This window comes from Mytilus galloprovincialis, chromosome 5 (assembly GCF_965363235.1).
Source record: "Mytilus galloprovincialis chromosome 5, xbMytGall1.hap1.1, whole genome shotgun sequence".
NCBI classification, from domain to species: Eukaryota; Metazoa; Mollusca; class Bivalvia; order Mytilida; family Mytilidae; genus Mytilus; species Mytilus galloprovincialis.
Window position 1 is genome coordinate 47,866,211 of NC_134842.1, and position 19,861 is coordinate 47,886,071.

The following is a 19,861-nucleotide window of genomic DNA, read 5'->3' on the forward strand; positions in this document are numbered from 1 at the left end:
TTCAACGAAGTACAATTTATCTCTAAGGTTATGTGCAGATTTTAGTAAAACTACGAAATCAAAGGTCCATGAAAATGTGTACCGAAAAAAACATGAATCCACAGTATATAGTTTTAATGAAGAGAAAACACAAGGCGAATGTGAATGTTGATACATCGTATACTTATGTGTCTTGCATTCTTGCATATGGGTCATAATAAAGACTGATTTATACACACTTGATTTTATACCCTAAGAAAGCTTATAACAGATCAAAATGCAATATATGTACTTTTTATCACCTCCTCTCTTACTGAACTGCAAATGATCAAGGCTTGCATAAGTCTTCAGTCCTAACAAAATTTCAAGATAAAATTTCGGTATACAGTTGATATATGAAAAAAACAAAAAATATTTTAATATCTACAAATATGAATTAAAGGAGATATTGAGTGTATGCATTGTTAGGCTAAAAAAAACGAACTCAACTTGTTAATCGTGTTACTAAAAGACGCATAAAAGAGTTATGATAAATTCCAACTGGACATTCTAACTTGCAAGTCAAAAATGCCATGCATTGCATTAAATGAAAAACAACCAAGAGTCAAACAACAGTTTACAAAACCCAACATGGAACACTAAAAGACTCAGCAATATGAAAAAAATTGGGGGTGGTTTTAGGTACCCCTGAAGAATAAACAGACCCTGCGCCACATTTGTCACTCATCAATAAAGGTCTATATACAGTTAATATATATGCAGGTGGTTATAGAAACATTTAAGTTCTAGATCGTCCCGTGTTTAAGAAAACTGTGATCGATGTGAATAGCCAGCTTTTAAAGAATCGTCCATAAAAAACATTTGTAATCATGAAATAACAAACACAGTAAGATACAAAACAACTAAACCACAAACGATTTCCTGACCTCCGATAGGAAAATTGTTATGTTGTTGTGTTTAACTATAGGTTATTTTTAATCACTAAAATTAAATTATCTTTTAAACCAAAATAACGAAATGATGAATAACAAGTGAATTCTTAATTATGGTTACAAAATATAAGATATCAATAAATGCTTGCAGTTACTGAGAGTATAATTTAAGTATTTAACCAACTAAATGTCCTACATGTACTCTAATATCAGTGGATGTACTGCACATTCATTTCTCGTATAGAAGTTTTAGTTTTATTTTAAAACTTTATTACCTAAATTAAAACCGATTAATTGCTCATACAGTGGAGTTCTATCATTTTTGCTAATTAACACTACTAATATTTTGAATGTTGTGTTAGTTAAGAGTCACAATTATTAGAAAAATATTCAAAGTACAAACGGAATAGCAGGAATTGTTTTCCATGTTTACTTGCAGCTTTTACAATATGTTGATATGAAAAACGTCCGTACGTGTTGGATTAAAAAATTGTCTATAAAATTGTCTTTGAATATTTCTACCGGTATTAAAACCGCATAAAATTTGTAAAAACATTTTAGTGGAATCAAAGTGAATAGATTATATATGATTAACAGTAAATAAGCTTTGTCACAGGTTTTGATGAAATTTTGAAATCAGCTTTGGAAAAAAATCATCAATCATGAATAGATTAGAAATATGAGATTTTTCCCGCCGATTTTATGTGCGGTCTCTAAAAAGATTCATCTAATCAGTAATATTTCATAAAAAAAATAGAGATGCATATATCATTTTTGATTTTCGGTAATAGTTCATCTAGATATATAGCTGTAAAATTTTACCAAAATCTGTGTCAAAGTTTCAACATAAGTACTGCTGCTTTCGGCGAGGAAATAAATATCGCAGAACATTAAGGCTACAACAAATTTAACACCGCTTGCAAACATATGATCATTTTTACCGATCTCTGTCTTCCGATTTTTCAGGGTCAAATGATCATTTAGGGAAATTGCGATTGCCTTGTAGTTCGTCTTTACAAATCATTTTTCTAAGTTTACCTTTCCGCTTGAATTTATACTTTAACGGAATTTCTACTTCTTCTCCAAGATTCCATGCAGATCGGACATGTGCTGGGCTCGTTCCGCTCGACAAACTTCTGTTTGGCCTTTCTTCCCATCTGTAAACTCGCGATCTGTCATTTTCAATAACCAACCATTTCCATTCAAACGATGTGTTCCTTGGAATTTCTACATTCGCACGCCATCTTCCGGTATTCGCGGGTGTTTCTTCGGCGATAACAGCTGTTTCTACCGACCAGTTTCCCAATATTTCTAGGGATCCAGATACTGCAAGTCTTTGATTGACATTTTGTGTTATATAACGCGTTTCAAATACGAACGACACGTTTTCCGTCATTTCGGGGCAACATGGCTCGGCTTCAGCCATCTTGAGCCATAGCTGTTGTCAATGACATTTCCACACTCTAAGACCAACGTCACAAAGGACGACGTCACAATAATAGCCTTGTCCAGACTTGTATTGTCCGAAATACTGAAGATCCAAGCTCACCGTTAATCATGTAATGATAAGCTTGATAAAATATTAACGATCATAGTACGTGAATTTTATCATATATAATAGTTTCTGTAATTTGTAACATCGCTCCTGTCCTCAAATGCGTGAAATATTTGCCACTGGACATTAGGCTATCAATAATCAATCTATTTCTCCGCACGAAGCGCTTTATAGGTAACACGGAACTGTAAATATTTAGTGGGTAATTTGTGTCATAGTACAGTACTGAAAAAAATGATTTTTTTCCCGATAATTAAAAAGGATTTAAGATTTAATTATACATAAAGAGTGGTAATTTAAATATTTAAACGTTAGTTCGAATTTCAATCAAATGCTGGGCGCAAAGGATAATTATACGTTTAAAGTCTTTCCTTTTAAATGAAGAAATAATTGTGATGTTAGCAATATATTCTCTCAATTCTTATGAGCTCTATAGATGTGATGCATCTTACTTTGCTATCAGTTATATATGCACAAAACTATTTTGTGTATATATTTTGTGTAAAAACAACGTTAACAATTACTTATTTGTACAAACCTTTAGAACGATTTTCGGTTATCGTTCAAGCGGGATAGATGAAGCCTACACATGTGAACTTATCTGATGAAATATATATATCTTCTCCGTGTATATTAAAAAAAAAAAAAAAAAATGTCCACGAAACCGATTTTTTTAGTAGATGTCTAAAATGTCGGCTCCATTTTATCTAGCACATTTTAAGTAGCACATGAAGAAATATGTTTTATAATATTTGAAATGTCTGTGTGATAAATAGCTGGGTGCAAATTTTGGACAACAATTTACCGCGAGATCCAATACTTATCTGGTCTTTTGAACAATTTTTTTTTTACAACGGACATGACTGTCATGTGCTTTTAAGCATCTGTCTATTTCATGTTTCCATAATGTACATTAATTTTCTGAGGTTGGTGGTTATTGAGAATCATAACACAGAACTAGGATTGGAGATAACAGATATCATTTAAAACAAAATTGTCTGAACCAGTTGTAACATGTGCCTAGTTTGGTATATAGATCTACGAGTTTGAATATCCATTAGGTATCTTTTGATTAATTCTCTCTCTATCTTTAAGCTAATAAATCATCGAATTCCATTTTTTTTTAAATTCTCCCAAATACATCTATTGTGTATTATTGAATAGCAGAAATATTTATACTGTTATAAAGTTCACAATATATGGATGCTATTGTCCCATTTAAAGTTGCATTGGTAATCATATACTTGTTAATGCTATTGTCATAAAGAAAACGAAAACGAAGAAAAGACGAACAACAATCTACAAAACACTTCAACAAAACTTATTTAATCCAAGACTGTATAGCTCATGTTTCTACCATACCAATTAGAGATGACTTAAAAGTCAAGATCGTTAAAAATACTAGTAGGTTATATTTATATTAACCTAAACAACTAGGACTCGCCAGACACCCATACGAATTTGCTTTAGGCATTGGTCAATTAAATTTGCAAGAAAACATTTTAGGGTCTGAATTGGGTTTACAGAAAACAGATAGAAATGATCACTACTCTAGTATTGCTGTTCTTATCTCGCTTGATCTGGCTTTTGCCAAGATCTTAGGATGCTTTATAATAAAAGATGACTCTTATATCAGTTTCAGGACAATCATTTGAGATTCGTCTATACAAAAATATGATGTGGTCTGATTTCCAATGAGACAACTCACACCAGAGACAACTAAAGTAAACCAATTTTACTATAGATGCTTATCTTATAATGTGCTTACAAGTAAACTGATACATGCCAACTTGAATATCAATGAATAACATTATAACTCAAAGAACTACAAGCTAAACTTAAAAGAATGTAAATCTCAAAATACTTTGGATTGTAAATATTCATGGAGTTGCACCATGACATGATATGCAAGTAAGAAACTTCAAAAGTTTAATGAATGATGGCTATCTAAGGAGGAGTTTAGATATCAGCTTAAGTATGGCAAATTCCATTTTTTGCTAAATCCTTTTGATAAAAAAAATAAAAAAAGAGATATAAAAAGTGACTATCCATCAGGTTTTGGTTACAAAGCACAGACAGACAAAAGAATAGAGCCATCAGTCATGCAATACTGTGACTGATTGTCCATATGGTGACCTATAGTTGTAAAAATTTTGTGTCACTTGGTCTCTTGTGAAGAGTTGTCTCATTAGCAATTAAACCACATCTTCTTCTTTATAATGAAGTCAAACAAAGCATACTGAAATAATAGTCTTTATCTACTGTTGTGGATTCATTATTTTTGGTAGGGTAACAACTTGTTTAATGATTTCTTGGATAAAAGTTCACCACAAATGAAATGTTAAACAAGGAACATATTTTCATTAGCTTGTATGCTGACTTTGGAAAAACAACAATATCAAACAATCATCAAAAATTATTACACACGAAAATATATATAAATGCACAGTAGTATAATAGTATAGCCAACTTAGTTATGAGTGTTTCTCATTGTTGAAGGCCAAATTGTTGCCTAAAATTGCTTATATCAACTTCATTTGATTTTTGACGGACAATTGTCTCATTGGCAGCATAACACATATCTTTTTCTTTCATTTGAAAAACAGAAATCTCAAACTTGAATTTTTATCTTTTATATCAAATAAGAACAATAAAATCTTAAAAAGGATTAACAAATTTTATTAGAAAAACCTGTGATGTTATGGTATTACACAATGACTGGATTTGGACAGTCTTTATATTTATAAGCTGCCTTGATTTATATCAAAATTATCTATAAATATCTACCAGTAAATGAATTATTTACAAGTGAAAAATAACATCTTTCGTCCTTTATAGAAGACATCATTTAACTTTATGAATGGCATATTTTTTTGGAAAACGATCCCATTTAATATATACTGGTCCAATAAAGCTGTTTCATAAATAATAGCAGCAAATATTTTAGTTGTTTGCTTGATTGGCAATCCTGACAATATATCGCACAATCATAGAACACTTAAACTTACAATTACTGCAAATTCATAGATTTGTTGGAAGAGATGAACCCTAGTTTTAAATGTTCAAAGATGTTCAAATTTTAATAGTCTTCTATGCAGATTTTGGCAAAAACAGAGACATATTTAGAATTATATATGTCCCTGCCAAAAACCATGAAATCAGGTATCAATGAAAATTTAAAAAATCCTCAATCTATGAATTTTGGTTCCTACAAAATAAAAATGAATTCATAGATTTGTAAAATGAAGTAATTGAAATAGATACATGGATTGGATAGCACAAACATATATCAGCATTAAACATCATTTAAATGCTCATTTTATCTGTTGAATTTGTTAATTACTTAATTCAAACAGTCAAACTTAAAAGTTAAACAACTTTTAATGTGGACAAACTTTTGTGAAATGCAGTCCATATTTCCAATAGTATAAATATTAAATAACATACATGTAGCACATCAAATAGTTGTGAAAAAAATAGTCTGGAATCCTAGAAAAATCAGTAACTGCATTAGCAGTTCATATGAATTACATTTATAATTGAAAAAAATTAAACATAATCATAGTAATTTATTTTAGAACAAATATCATTTTCAAAAGGTAGCACTATAAAGCAGAGGAGACTGTTTTTAGCTAGCTTGGGCAACATTGCTGCTTCCCAAGCAAAGATAAATTTGAGAATATACCAATTTTAACAGAGAAAAAAAAGGCAGTACATACTAGGCCAGCTTTATATTCTAGAACAACAAGAAGATTAAGATAATATAGAAAACAGCACTTTGTATACTTTGATTACAAAGAAATGCACCAAATTTATATAAACTTATAATGACAACACAACAGATCACCGATTAGGAAATGCAAGTGTCGTTTCTTATCTGACATGGGCAATTCATTTTTTTTTTATGCCTTTTTACAACATGTTGATTTTTAATTTATTTTTTATGGTTAGACTTATGATACTCTTCTCGTACAGAATAATTCAAATTCTATAGCTTAAATATGATAAATTACCGGTACAAAAATGAGTATTATAGATGTGTCCCACTTCCAAATTACTTACAAATAAACACTTCTTACAAATGTATAAATCAACGCTCTAACTAAAATTAGTCCTCCACAATTTTGCTCCTCATTTTCCTTTGTTTTTTTTTATATGTGGTGAGGGTAAGCCTATACTGGGAGCCACAAATCACATATAGGACAACCAAACAAAAATGAGGAGTAAGTGCAAAGAACTAATCTTAATTAGATTGAAAAATCAGGGTCATCTAAAAAAAACCTCACACATCACACATATAATTCTATTCATGTGACTTTCTACTTTAACTCAAAATACTTTGTTAGTATCAAAAGATCATGAGTCGATTTCACAAAAAAACTTCTGACTAAGATTGATTGTAATTCATTAACAATTCTGTATACTTACAATCAATCTTAGTCGTAAATTGTTTTGTGAAACTGACTCCTGGCCATGCTTGCTTTATCAATAAATTGATACTCAATGCAAACTTATTGTTGATTCACAAATTTAACCACCATGTGAAAGTCCAGTACAAATTGGAATGACAAATATATCCAGGATAACAGTACTTTTTTGCATATCAAGTATGTTTTCACTCTAAATTACAAGATTTTAACCCATTTCTACACAGCTACTTTTGCATAGGTACTATTTTTGTACTCAAAATTTGTAGTATTTGAAATCTCTCTTTTTTTAAGGGTGTACCCATTCACATCATCCTTGATAGGAGTAAGTTAATGGAGTAATACTTTAAATATGGTGATTTTTTTTTACTATGCAGAAAGTATATCATCGTTTAATGAATATTTTCTTCAAGAATCTTAAACAATATTAACTTTCAAGTCAATCAGATCAAAGTGATGGAGTAATAGAAAATAGTCCCTTTTTTCAGTAAGAAGAAAGTGCTTATAGATAAATGTATTGACTTGTGTACTACAACACCAGTAAACAAATCATACACCAGTAAAAAATTTTCTTGATCACAACTCTGTGTAAGTACATTTACTGCGTTGACTAGTTTACAAAAATGAAAAAATAAAAAGACGTAACAAACTATTAGTAATGTAAAATTTTGATGAGTTTTCATTTCATAGACATATCCCTGAAGTTCATGTTACAGATAAGTAGGTCACAGTGGCTGACTTTTATGTGGATCGGCTACTGTAACTGTTATATCTTCTCCTTCCAAGACAGGATTATCTATTCCTTTTGCTTCATCAATTACCACCATGTCTGAAATTATATAATATCAAAGTTTAGATGTATGAAATTCTATTGCTGCTAATTTTAATGAGTATTTTTCACAATATCTTGAGTTGCAAATTTTTTACATTCTTTAATCAAAGATGAAATTTTAACTTACCTTGATTTCCATCTGATAAAAATAGCATGGAATTAACCCATTTCAAGCAATAAGACAAAACAATAAAGTCATTTATATCCTTTAATTTCATAATAATTATAAACATGTTTAAAAACTTTTCTGTGGCAGCTAGTTATGTAAACCAACTTATTTTCACAGAAACTTTATCATGTTCATTCGGTATTTTACCTTTCTAGTCAACTTCACAGCTATTTTATTTCGCAATTTTCTTATTTACTTGATGTACAGTAGTTCAATAAGGAAAGATCCATATTTTACATTATACGTTTTACATATTGCAACAATTTTTATTCCTGTTATTTTTCTGCTCACAAAAGTAACTAAAATTAATCGCTAGCGGAAATAAGTTGGTTTACAGTAATCTATAACTGCTCTAGCATATGGAACTTGTCAAAAGACAATAGAAATATTTAAAATAGACTGACTGTACTTTCATATTTATATGTATTTTATATAAAATATTTAGAATTTAAATTAAAAGTAAATAGTGAAAAACTATTTTCTGATCTATCTGGCAAAATCACAAATTTTTGGCTACAAATGTTTTAAATAAGTGTTCAGAAACTTAAATCTTTTTTCATAATTCATATCTCCGTAACAACAATTTCTATCCCAAGCAACCACAAGGTAATACAATGGAAGGTACAATATAACAAAATGTGAACAAAATGGCTCTTCTTATCAAATAATAAAATAAAACAAGAATGTGTCCATAGTACACGGATGCCCCACTTGCACTATCATTTTCAGTTCAGTAGATCGTGAAATTGGGGTCAAAACTTTAATTTGGAATTAAAATTAGAAAGATCATGTCATAGGTAACATGTGTATTTAGTTTCAAGTTGATGTGACTTCAACTTCATCAAAAACTACCTTGACCAAAAACGTTAAAACTTTAATTTGGCATTAAAATTAGAAAGATCATATCATGGGGAACTTGTGTATTAAGTTTCAAGATTGGAGTTCAACTTCATCAAAAACTACCTTGACCAAAAACTTTAACCTGAAGCATGACGAACAGACAAACGGATGGACGGAGCCACAAACCAGAAAACATAATGCCCCTCTACTATCGAAGGTGGGGTATAATAATATAATGTAATTCAAAGAAATCCATGCAGATCTACAAAGCTAATGAAGAAAACAATATTAAATGTTAGTAATTATGTTCAAACAAAACAAGCATAAAGAAATAATGTATTCAAGTCCCAGACTATTTTAAAGAGCATATTTCAACACAAGCTACAGAGGCATTTAATTTAGTGTAAGGAGTATGTTCAAATGTCAATTTTAGTATAAAATAATGTCCATGCTATTTTTCTTTCTGTTGCATTCAAATTTATTTTCCCTTCAAATAAAAACATTAAAGCACATCCGAATCCAGTGACAATGAGTTGTATCAAAAAAATATTAAATAATTTTTACTGAGTTTAGAGAAAATTTATGGGCTGTAATAATTATATACCTTATATTTCTGTTTAACAACGATTATTTACTATGAGTATGTCAGATGGAAGATTTATTGAAATATTAATAAAAACACTTATATAATTCAAATACTTTCAATTGTTTAAAAAATAATATTTTGAATCCATCATCCTGTTCATTTTAATTTAAAAACCTAATCAAGGGGAGGTAAATCTTTGTAACTTTAACCAATTTTTTAATTGCTTAAATTTTCTTTAACATAAATTAAACATTGTATCTTTTTATCACTTCAAACTGAATTTTCTTTGTGTTAAAACAGAGAAATTAAAATAAAAAATATGTAAATTGTCAGAAATTGATTAAAATCATACTGAAATATATATACCAATACCTAAATCAGTTTTTTGGGGGGTTATAAAACTGTAAATATCCAAACATACTAAGAAAGATAATGTTATTATGATAGTCTAGGATACAAACAATAAAAAGAATAAGTAAAAGTATATCCATTTTTCCTAAAGCAGTTTTGTGATTCAGACCATTGAGCTTTACCCCAGGAACATTTTCTACCTATCAGTTACTTTACATACATGAGATTTTTGAAAATAAAATTCTTATTTTGTTCTTCAAATATCCAAATATGTTTGGGTAATTGTTGGCAGATAATTAATTGTTTATTGAAGGTAAACAGTCAAAATGTCTACTATATTCAATGATTTTTCCCCAAACAAAGATGATTTATTTGAAAATTAAATTGATTATTGCATTCCCCTAAAAAATCTAGATATGGATGCAAGTAAATAGGAATTTTGACCCACTCATTAAATTTTTCTTGATATAATTTCTCATACATTCACCATGTCCCCCTCTAAAATGTAACTTCTCTTTCCAGTAAACGTTGTACTGTGTGTTAATTTCTATCACTAAATTTAAATTAAAATCTAAAAAACCAAGTATTGCTAGATAACTTAAATTAAAATAAAAAAGCTGTGACAAGCCCATGCTGCACTAAAAAGTAAACAGAAAAGGATTAGTTGTTAGTGAAATAAACAAACAACACACTTTACGCATACGGTAGTAGTCCATCATCGTCATCGTCTAACAGCTGGTTAACATCGTCAAAGTCAGCATCCCCCTCTGAATCTACGAGGATCTCGCTATACCCTTCAAAGTTTTATAATATTAATCAATTTTTAAAATTCTACCTATATCAATGCAAAATCATACCCTTAAAGTTTTGAAATAGAAATCAATTTACAAAATTCTACCTATGATAATGCAAAATTGTACCCTGAAAGTTTAAAAATGTAAAAAAGTATACAAAAATGCACTTTTTTTTCACATATATGATTCAAATTTAATTAAAATTATTGATTTTCCTATTGCTATTGGTTACAAAAAAAATCCCCACAAGTAGATACATTTTAGATTTTCAACATGATTAATAAATTTCAATCTTAGATTTGATTCCTACCCTGAGGTGTCATTAATTCCCTTATTTAAGATTCTTACTACTTTACAAACTAGGTTTTTTCTTTTCAATTGAAATTCATACAAAAATATGTATTTCAAAAAATCAAAAAAGGCAAACTTTATATTTTTTGGCATACAATACCATTTTCTATCAATTCAGATTCTTACAAAATATGTATCTAATCAAGCTAACCTTTAGTAATTTTCTCTGCTTCTTTTCTGTCCTTTACAATAAATAGAGCTGTGGCTAAGAAGAATCCTCCACCGACTACACATACAAAGGGTGTCATATATAGAGCACTCTGTAAGGTGGCAAACTGTACACTTGGTGTCTTTGGTGGGTCTCTGTACTTCTTAGCTAAAGCATCACTTATCTGAAATATCATTCATTTGATAGAAGAAGATGTGATATGAGTGCCAATGAGATAACTCTCTATCCAAGTCACAACTTGTAAAAGTAATAAAACAGAGAAAAGAAATGGGGAATGTGTCAAAGAGAAAACAACCCAATCATAGAGCAAAAAGCAGCCAAAGGCCACCAATGGGTCTTCAACACAGCAAGAAAATCCTGCATCCTGATTGTTGCTGTATATCTTTTTTTTTCATTAATTGTTTTGTACATAAATAAGGCTGTTAGTTTTCTAGTTTGAAATGTTTTACATTTGTCATTTCACGGCCTTTTATAGCTGACTTTGTGTCATTTTGTGATATGGGTTTAACTCATTGTTGAAGGTTGTATGGTGACCTATGGTTTTTAATTTTGTGTCATAAGATCTCTTGTGGAGAGTTGTCTCATAAGCATTCATACCACATCTTCTTATTTTTACATATACTCACAAGGCCTATAAGATATGGACTACCAGCATCACCTAAAGCATGGGACATTAAAATCTGTACTGCTTCAGCTGCTGAACGTCTTGTAGGTATGACACAATACTGAAACACAAATTTGACATTAAGAATAATGTAAATATATTATATCTTTAAAAGTATATAGTGACAATCTACAACCTTTCGTTCCCTGCTAATTTTGATACTGTTAATTTTTCTTTTGTCTGAAATTTTTTGTATGTAGACAATTTATTTAACTTCATAATTTTATATGATTTCTGTATCTCCACCTATATGTATCCTACCACCTGCCAATTAATATAATTCAGATTTCAAATAGAACAAGCATTCTGTTTGTATTGCATGCCAATACATATTCCCCTTCCCTTAAAAATTCAATTGTATTGGAACAAAATTCTAACTTGATCTATAACTTGTCATGATGTTAACTTAATAAAAAATATCAAGTTAATATTTTCAAGCATGACAGATGAGCGCATGATAAGCCCATCACATTTTCAAAGGATAAAGTTCCATAAACTTTCTATGTCATATTAGAAATTTATGAAAATCAAAAGGGAGCTTACATCAATAGATATAAACAATTCACCAAAGTTTCATGAATATTGCTGAAAGAATTTTTTAGTAATTGTCAGAAAACTGGAAAATCCTCACTTTTTCAGTGAATATAGCCCTGCAACAGAAACGTAAAATCTAAAATTTATAAGAATAAAAAGGGAGCTGATGTCATTATATATAAACAATTAACCAAATTTCTTGTAAGTTGCTGAAAGCATTCCTAAGTTATTGACTGAAAACTGGAAAATCCCCCTTTATTTTAATGAATTAAAAAAAAAACATACCTCGAAAAAGTAATGGAAATCTAAAATTATAAAAAACAAAAGGGAGCTCACGTCAATAGGTATAAACAATTCACCAAAGTTTTATGCAAATTTGTTAAAGTGTTTTTGAATTAATGTCCAACATGTTGATGACAGACAACGGTATACCATCATATGTCCTGTAAATACTATGAACTGTATTCTCTTTCCTATTATTATACTTACCAATAACATATCTGCTACTATTGACCAGTTTAAACATAAACATACTTCTCCAAGGAATATAAGTATCTAAAATAAGCAAAATTAGAGTAAGTTAATGACAAAATCATTCATAAAATCACTCTGAATTCCTGCAAAAGTAAACAAATAAAGTGTCCTTTCCCAGATAAGAAAAATAAACAATAATTCCAGAGTCAAGCTAAGTATAAATTCCAAATTCCTGCGATTATTTAGGACAAATCCCTTATTCCCCCCATAAAAAAGGCCCAATCCAAAAAAGGTCCTTCCATTCCTCATAAATATTAGTACATTGTCAAATATTATTTCTTAACAGTCAAAGACCTTTAAAACAACTGCTATCTACTAAAATGAAGAACAAAAATAAAAGCCCTGCCTTTGATTTACTTGCTATTTCAAGATTTTAGGCGAGGTTTTTTTCATGTATTTTGCTTATTGCAATAAACATGTTTATTCACCGTCTGTCTCTGGTACTATTTAGGTGCAATTAAACATGTTTTCTTGATTCAGATATAAACTCTTTATTAAAAAATGTAAGAACTTTTAGATTTTTGTCATTTTTCAAAACAAAAAAAAGAGTTAATTACAGATATTTATTAGTCTGTTGTTTAGGACCATTTATTGACCTTGAGATGTCTTTAATGTTGTTTTCTAAGTAACATACACCCAACCCTCCTATCATTTAAGTTGAATTTGAAATTTACAATATATGTACTAATTAATATCAAATTAGAAATATAACATTCATTTTCCATAAATTCTATATTTCCAAATAAAATTGACCTTTGAAATTAGAATATTTAAATTGACCTTGGAAATTAGAACATTTAAATTGACCTTGGAAATTAGAACATTCAAATTGACCTTGGAAATTAGAACATTTAAATTGACCTTGGAAAATAGAACATTTGTGATGTTCCCGTCTCTTTACTCACCCACGTGGCTGTTGTATTATATTTTGATACTACTAATGCAAAGAATAGGAATGGTGTACATGTTAACAAGCCGAAAGCACATATCAATGGATCAGCTCGGGGATTCACTCTTTTGTACCTCCGTGAAGATTCAGCGCCTAAAAACACACCGATAAAACCTGCAGCTATAGTTATCCCTCCAAAGGTTAAGCTCACTCTGAAATATTAAGATAAATCTTAAAATACCCAGGATATAATTAAGGTCATTTTTTGTTAGCTAACTGATTTTAAGGAGATAGATTTAGAACAGATATAAAAAAAATGCTCAAACTTGCAAAAAAAAGGAGGGTTAAGGTTATTTCTGTAATTCTTTTTTCTGATTCCTAACTTGATGACAACAAAATTTCTAGGCAAGCAGAAAACAAACTAAATAGTCTGAATTCAGGTTTTCCCATATATTACAGTGTTAAATGTTGAACAAAATACTTTTTTGGAAGCCTTGAAAAACTAAATAAAATTGTTTGTGCTTTACGCAAAAAAAAATCTGACTCAATCAAAAAACCATTACTCCCTCCTCTTGAAGTTAAAATATATAAAGATAATGTGAATTCATTTAACTTTGTGGACACAAATTTCAAGGATCAAGGAAAACTTACATTTTCATAGATATTTTTTTTCATGGTTTTTCAAAAGTTTGCATACAAATCATTAATTTTTTGGGAAAATTATAAATTGGAGGTTCACATAATAGATTTAAATAATTTATATCCTACTGTACACAAAAAAGTAAATCAAAGTGCTGGCAAGCACTGTGGGGAAAAGATTGCTTCAATTTAGTCCAACTAGAATTAATTAGTAGATTTTCATCCAATTTTTTGAAAAAAATGGGGCGGGTGAGAGGATTTTATTTTTTACATTTTATTTCATATGAATCCCTCGTCACGAGTTCTTCATACCGTGGGATATATGCTAGTGGAAAACAAGCTTGTATAATGTATATACATGCTGTATAAGGAATCCTATACTATTTTTTAAACTTTTAAATAAAAATAATGAGCACCACTGTTAAACATGTAATTGCCGCTTTAGAAACCTATTTATAGAATACATCAAAAAGAAGAGAAATGCTCTTTTCAGTTGGACTATACCTACATCAAATTTGCAGAATTAAATATTTGTGTTGAGTTTAATGACACTGATACTTACACGCTTTCTTTTGGATTTCCTCCCTGAACACTGATAGAGCGCTGCATGTAAAGTGGAGCCCACAGAGCAAGTGCTCCTGTTACGAAGGCTACACATGTAAACCCAAACGTGGATAACATAAAACTTTTACTGAAATGTAAAAATTATAAATGATAATACCTAATGAAAATTTTGAAAAAAAAAAGAAAAAAAGAATGTGTTCATGGGTCAGAAATGTCCTCTCTTGTAAATATACAGCAAATTCTTCAATTTTTCCATTTATAAAGGGACATAACTCAATAACAGCAAAAGCAACACCAACCAAATCTGAACTTGATCTGTATGTGGGGGTAATAAGCATTATGTATCATAACATTTGCTTTAGGAAAATTAAAGTTCAAGAATGGAAACCCTTTTCTGAGCCTACAAATGTGTATACTGATGGACAAGTGTAAAACTTAAGAGTAGCGGGGGCATAAAGAAAGTAATGGTCCATCTTTTGCTTGTTTAAGAACTAATTGATTCAATGTTAGTTTACCATATACTTCAAAACTTCCTTTTTATCTATTAAAAACTTTTTTCGTATGTTTTTACTAATGGATATCTTTTTAAGGAACAAAGTTCCTCAATATGTCATACTCCATAATGGGTGAGTATATCAAGGGAGATAAAAAGACAGAATATTAACTTTGAATTATTTTGAATTTTAAGAGATGGTTCACAACAAAATGCCTTTAGTGCGTAAGTAAAGGTATATATTTGGCTAGCTTGCTTACTATCTGAATCTAGGTTTCATTATAACTAGGTTATATATACTACCCTATTTTAGTAGACAGATAGATTGGTTATCTGTAGGACTAGTCTATTCTTTAAAGAGGGTAATATACCTCACCTACTAATGACTTCACGGTTCAGCTAGCAAGCAAGCTAGTCAAAAATGTTACATTAATTTACAGTTACACACTCAACGCATTTTGCTGTAACTGAAATTCTCCCCAAAATAATATTAAAACTGTATACTTACTTTTTAAATAAATACATGAGATCACTACAGAAAGTAGTATTATGTAGATTTCTTCCTCCCTCAGAATGTCCTCTCTGAGGCTCTTTTAAGACAAACACAATTAATATCACACATACCATACCCAATGTGGGTGTAAACTGAAAGTAGAAATACAAAACATATTAGTAAATGCAAAAAATTAAATCATATTTCCACAACATGGATTAAACAAGAGTGCACATGATTAAATGTCTTGACTGCTGTACGATAGACATGTTGGCATTACATTGAACCTATAAACCAAATATAGTTATCCTATTACTCAAATTAAGTGAGAAAATTACCTAACAAAAATCTACAATTTTTCTCAAGCAGTCACTGAACAATGTAAATGAGGTCAAGGACAATGGACATAGAATAAAGGGAAACTTTGTTACAATAGGTATCTGCATATAAATAGGTATGAAGCCTCAATGTATTCCACCTTCTGGTGACAAACACCCCTAGATAGTAATACCTCACATACTACAACTTTTATTTTAAGACAATAGAAACTATCAGAATTTCAAAAAAAAATATGCTTACAAATTTAGAGAATGATAAATGTAATCATTTCCAAGAATTGGACAAGGGAGTTCTACAAAAGTATAGAATATCACTAATGGAAAACTTGCATGTCTCAACTGATGTTTCATGTTGCACAGAGACATATAAAATAGCATGAAATTTCAGATTGGACAAAAACAGTTTCAAAACCTGTATTAAAACATTAACATAACATATCAGTGGAACCATGAGGTACAGCATTTTTATTTCTTATTTTTTAAATTGTATAATAATTACTACAAATACAGGTAGCAGTCCATTTTTATATTTTCTTCTTCCTAATGCTTTATTATTTTTTTTGGAAATTAATTGCTTTACCCGTTAAATGATTTTCTATTAGATAGAAATTTACTGTGACTTGATTGTATGTGTTGTTCTTCACCTATTGCAGTTCATTAAAAAATCATTAAAAATTCTGACTAAATTGTACTTTGTTTCAACAAATCAAACAATCCAGTTGATAATATTTTGACATTTGGGCTTTTATAAATGTACTAGTTAATTTTTAAAAATGTATGGATTTGACTATAAATCTGGTCTTACATTTTTTATGACAAATTTATTCAGCTATGATTATAAATTTCCATAGCTATTCTTACAATTGGCACTCTTTTATTTTTTAGACAGAGATAAAATATTTGGATTTCTCGTGAGAAGTTCTAAAGCAATACAGAATTTAAATGGAGTTGTGGTCTATGGTATAGTTATTACTAACATTGGTAGTGGTTTTGATGCTAGTACAATCACTTTGTTGCCCCCTACGAAGGTCTATATTTCTTCTCATGGACAACACTTACCCTATATAGCTAGCAAGCAAACACTTCTTTACAAGTGAGAGGTTTAGCGCTATAAAACCAGGTTCAATCCACCATTTTCTACATTAGAAAATGTCTGTACCAAGTCAGGAATATGACAGTTGTTATAAATCCATTCATTTGATGTGTTTGAACTGTTGATTTTGCCATTTGATTGGGGACTTTCCTTTTTGAATTTTCCTTGGAGTTCAGTATTTTTGTGATTTTACTTTTTACTACTATTATGCACAATGGAAAAGATATTGCATCCAATTACGCTGGAGCCAGAGGAGTAACCACAAAGCAGATGTCAGCTACACAAAGTATAGTACTTCAACTGGCAGTTAAGGATGACGTTTACATAAAAACCAGTAGAACTGGGAAATATATGTATGGTGATTTTTGGACAACATTCACTGGTTTTAAAATGTAACAGTTTTAAAATTGCTGAATAAACATATATATGCTCATGATGCTATTCAATTTGTATCTAAGTTTTGATCTTTTTATAAATTTAAAACAAGAATGTGTCTATTGTACACAGATGACCTTTGCGCACTGTCATTTTCTATGTTCAGTGGACAGTGAAATTGGGGTCAAAACTCTAATTTGTAGTGAGTCAACGGTTAAAATGTTTACATTTACGTTTACATGACAACCAGTGGAACAGGTAAATATATGTATGGTGATTTTTGGATAACATTCACTGGTTTTAAAATGTAACAGTTTTAAAATTGCTGAATAAACATATATATGCTCATGATGCTATTCAATTTGTATCTAAGTTTTGATCTTTTTATAAATTTAAAACAAGAATGTGTCCATTGTGCACAGATGACCTATTCGCACTTTCATTTTCTATGTTCAGTGGACAGTGAAATTGGGGTCAAAACTCTAATTTGTAGTGTAGTCAACAGTTAATCGGTTAACTTTTTTTTCAATTTTGATAGATTTAATATAAATTTGTATTGAAATTATTAAATAGTTATGTTTTATTTTAAAATTGTCGTCGTGGTAATTAATTTGACAGATCAATTGTCCAGAATACTGATTGCTATTGTTTATCCAAACATAAAATTAATCAGAACTTGTCTCAGCTGGAGGCAAGATCTTAAGGAAACATAATTAGTACAATTACATGTTTTTTTAACAGTAACTTTAAATCAGTAATATGATTAAATTTTACGATTTACTTCATTATTTCGTTTTTGATCAAATATTGTGTAGGCCTACATCTGAATGCCCAACCTCCGGCTATCAAACCCCAACTTAAAAAAACTACTCATTAACTGGTGAATTGGTCGAACGATTATCCGAGTAACCGGTTAGGCATAAGTGTCCGATTGGACAACACTACTAATTTGACATTACAATAAGAAAGATCATATCATAATAAAATCAGATCATAGTTTAATGGCTCATTTATAACAGGAGTCAAAAAATACATACCCTTAATGCCCACTGCCAGTGACCAAATGCCTCTGCAATGTTAGATCCTACAATGTAACCCATACCACTGAAAAAGAAGATATTAACCATTACATACCGTGTACACAATAAATGAAAAGTTAGTGAGGACAGAACACTCCAAAGGGTTACATGTATAATGTACTTATAGATCAACATGTTTCCCAGAAATTTAGAAATGATCCTTGTAAACTTATCGCTCCTTTAAATAAACTTATTTTAAAAGGTTACCAATTCAACACTGTAATTAGATCATTGAATATTGTCTTTATTGGTATAAATATTGATTTTGTTATCAGTAAATTAAATGCAAACTAAATATTACTAGTATGTTATATACATATACACATTCATGGATCTACAATCTGCCTATACCTGTAACTTGGCATTGCACAAGGTCATGTTTTTCTCTGACTGTTTATGACATCTTTATACTAAATCCATTGGATGTTAGAAGTGTAGGGATTGATAGTTTAGTCTTAGATGCATGATTTTTTTTTATTATTAGTTAGTGGCTTTGAACTAGCTGTCAGATAACTGTGATTACTCTCAGATCTGTTCCTAGTGCCTTTTTGTTGTCGACATGTACAAGTACCCAGCCACGTCCAATTGTATTGTCCATCTGATGAGTTAAGCCTTTTTCAACTGATTTTTATAGTTCGTTCTTATGTTGTACTGTTATACCACTGACCCAAGTTAGAGGGAGGGTTGGGATCACGCTAACATGTTTAACCCTGCCACATTATTTATGTATGTGCCTGTAATTCAGTGGTTGTAGTTTGTTAATGTGTTACATATTTGTTTTTCGTTCATTTCTTACATAAATAAGGCTGTTAGTTTACTCGTTTGAATTGTTTTACATTGTCATATCTGGGCCTTTTATAGCTGACTATGCGGTATGGGCTTTGCTCATTGTTAAAGGCTGTACTGTGACATATAGTTGTTAATGTCTGTGTCATTTTGGTCTCTTGTGGACAATTGTCTCATTGGCAATCATACCACATCTTCTTTTTTATAAAAGTTCACATCACAATTGGTTTACGTAAAGCGATATTTCTGTAAAAAGAAAGATAACCCAAAAGCTGCATTACTGGTATCTTCTTATGTATATAGAAAAGTAGAATTTATTAATGGCAAAATAAAAAAAAAATTAACTATGTACAAACCTGCCAACAGGTATGGCAAAATAAAATATAATTATCATT

The 19,861-nt window shown here is 30.1% G+C and overlaps 1 protein-coding gene across 3 annotated transcripts in view; it reads right to left on the bottom strand.

Moving 5' to 3' along the window:
• Positions 1-7,478: 7,478 nt before the first annotated feature.
• LOC143075938 (protein spinster homolog 1-like) overlaps positions 7,479-19,861 on the bottom strand; it is a 32,265-nt gene continuing 19,882 nt past the window's right edge. The window contains exons 5-13 of one of the 3 annotated variants that reach the window (XM_076251538.1): positions 18,639-18,705; positions 15,811-15,947; positions 14,808-14,936; positions 13,623-13,818; positions 12,673-12,738; positions 11,612-11,710; positions 10,968-11,148; positions 10,375-10,465; positions 7,479-7,722 (exon numbers count right to left, since the gene is read on the bottom strand). In XM_076251538.1, the coding sequence (XP_076107653.1) occupies positions 7,707-7,722; positions 10,375-10,465; positions 10,968-11,148; positions 11,612-11,710; positions 12,673-12,738; positions 13,623-13,818; positions 14,808-14,936; positions 15,811-15,947; positions 18,639-18,705 (982 nt within the window). In that variant the 3' untranslated portion in view covers positions 7,479-7,706. Of the gene's footprint in view, positions 7,723-10,363; positions 10,466-10,967; positions 11,149-11,611; positions 11,711-12,672; positions 12,739-13,622; positions 13,819-14,807; positions 14,937-15,810; positions 15,948-18,638; positions 18,706-19,861 lie in introns of all 3 variants that reach the window. The other 2 variants (XM_076251540.1, XM_076251539.1) reach the window with 2 other exon arrangements.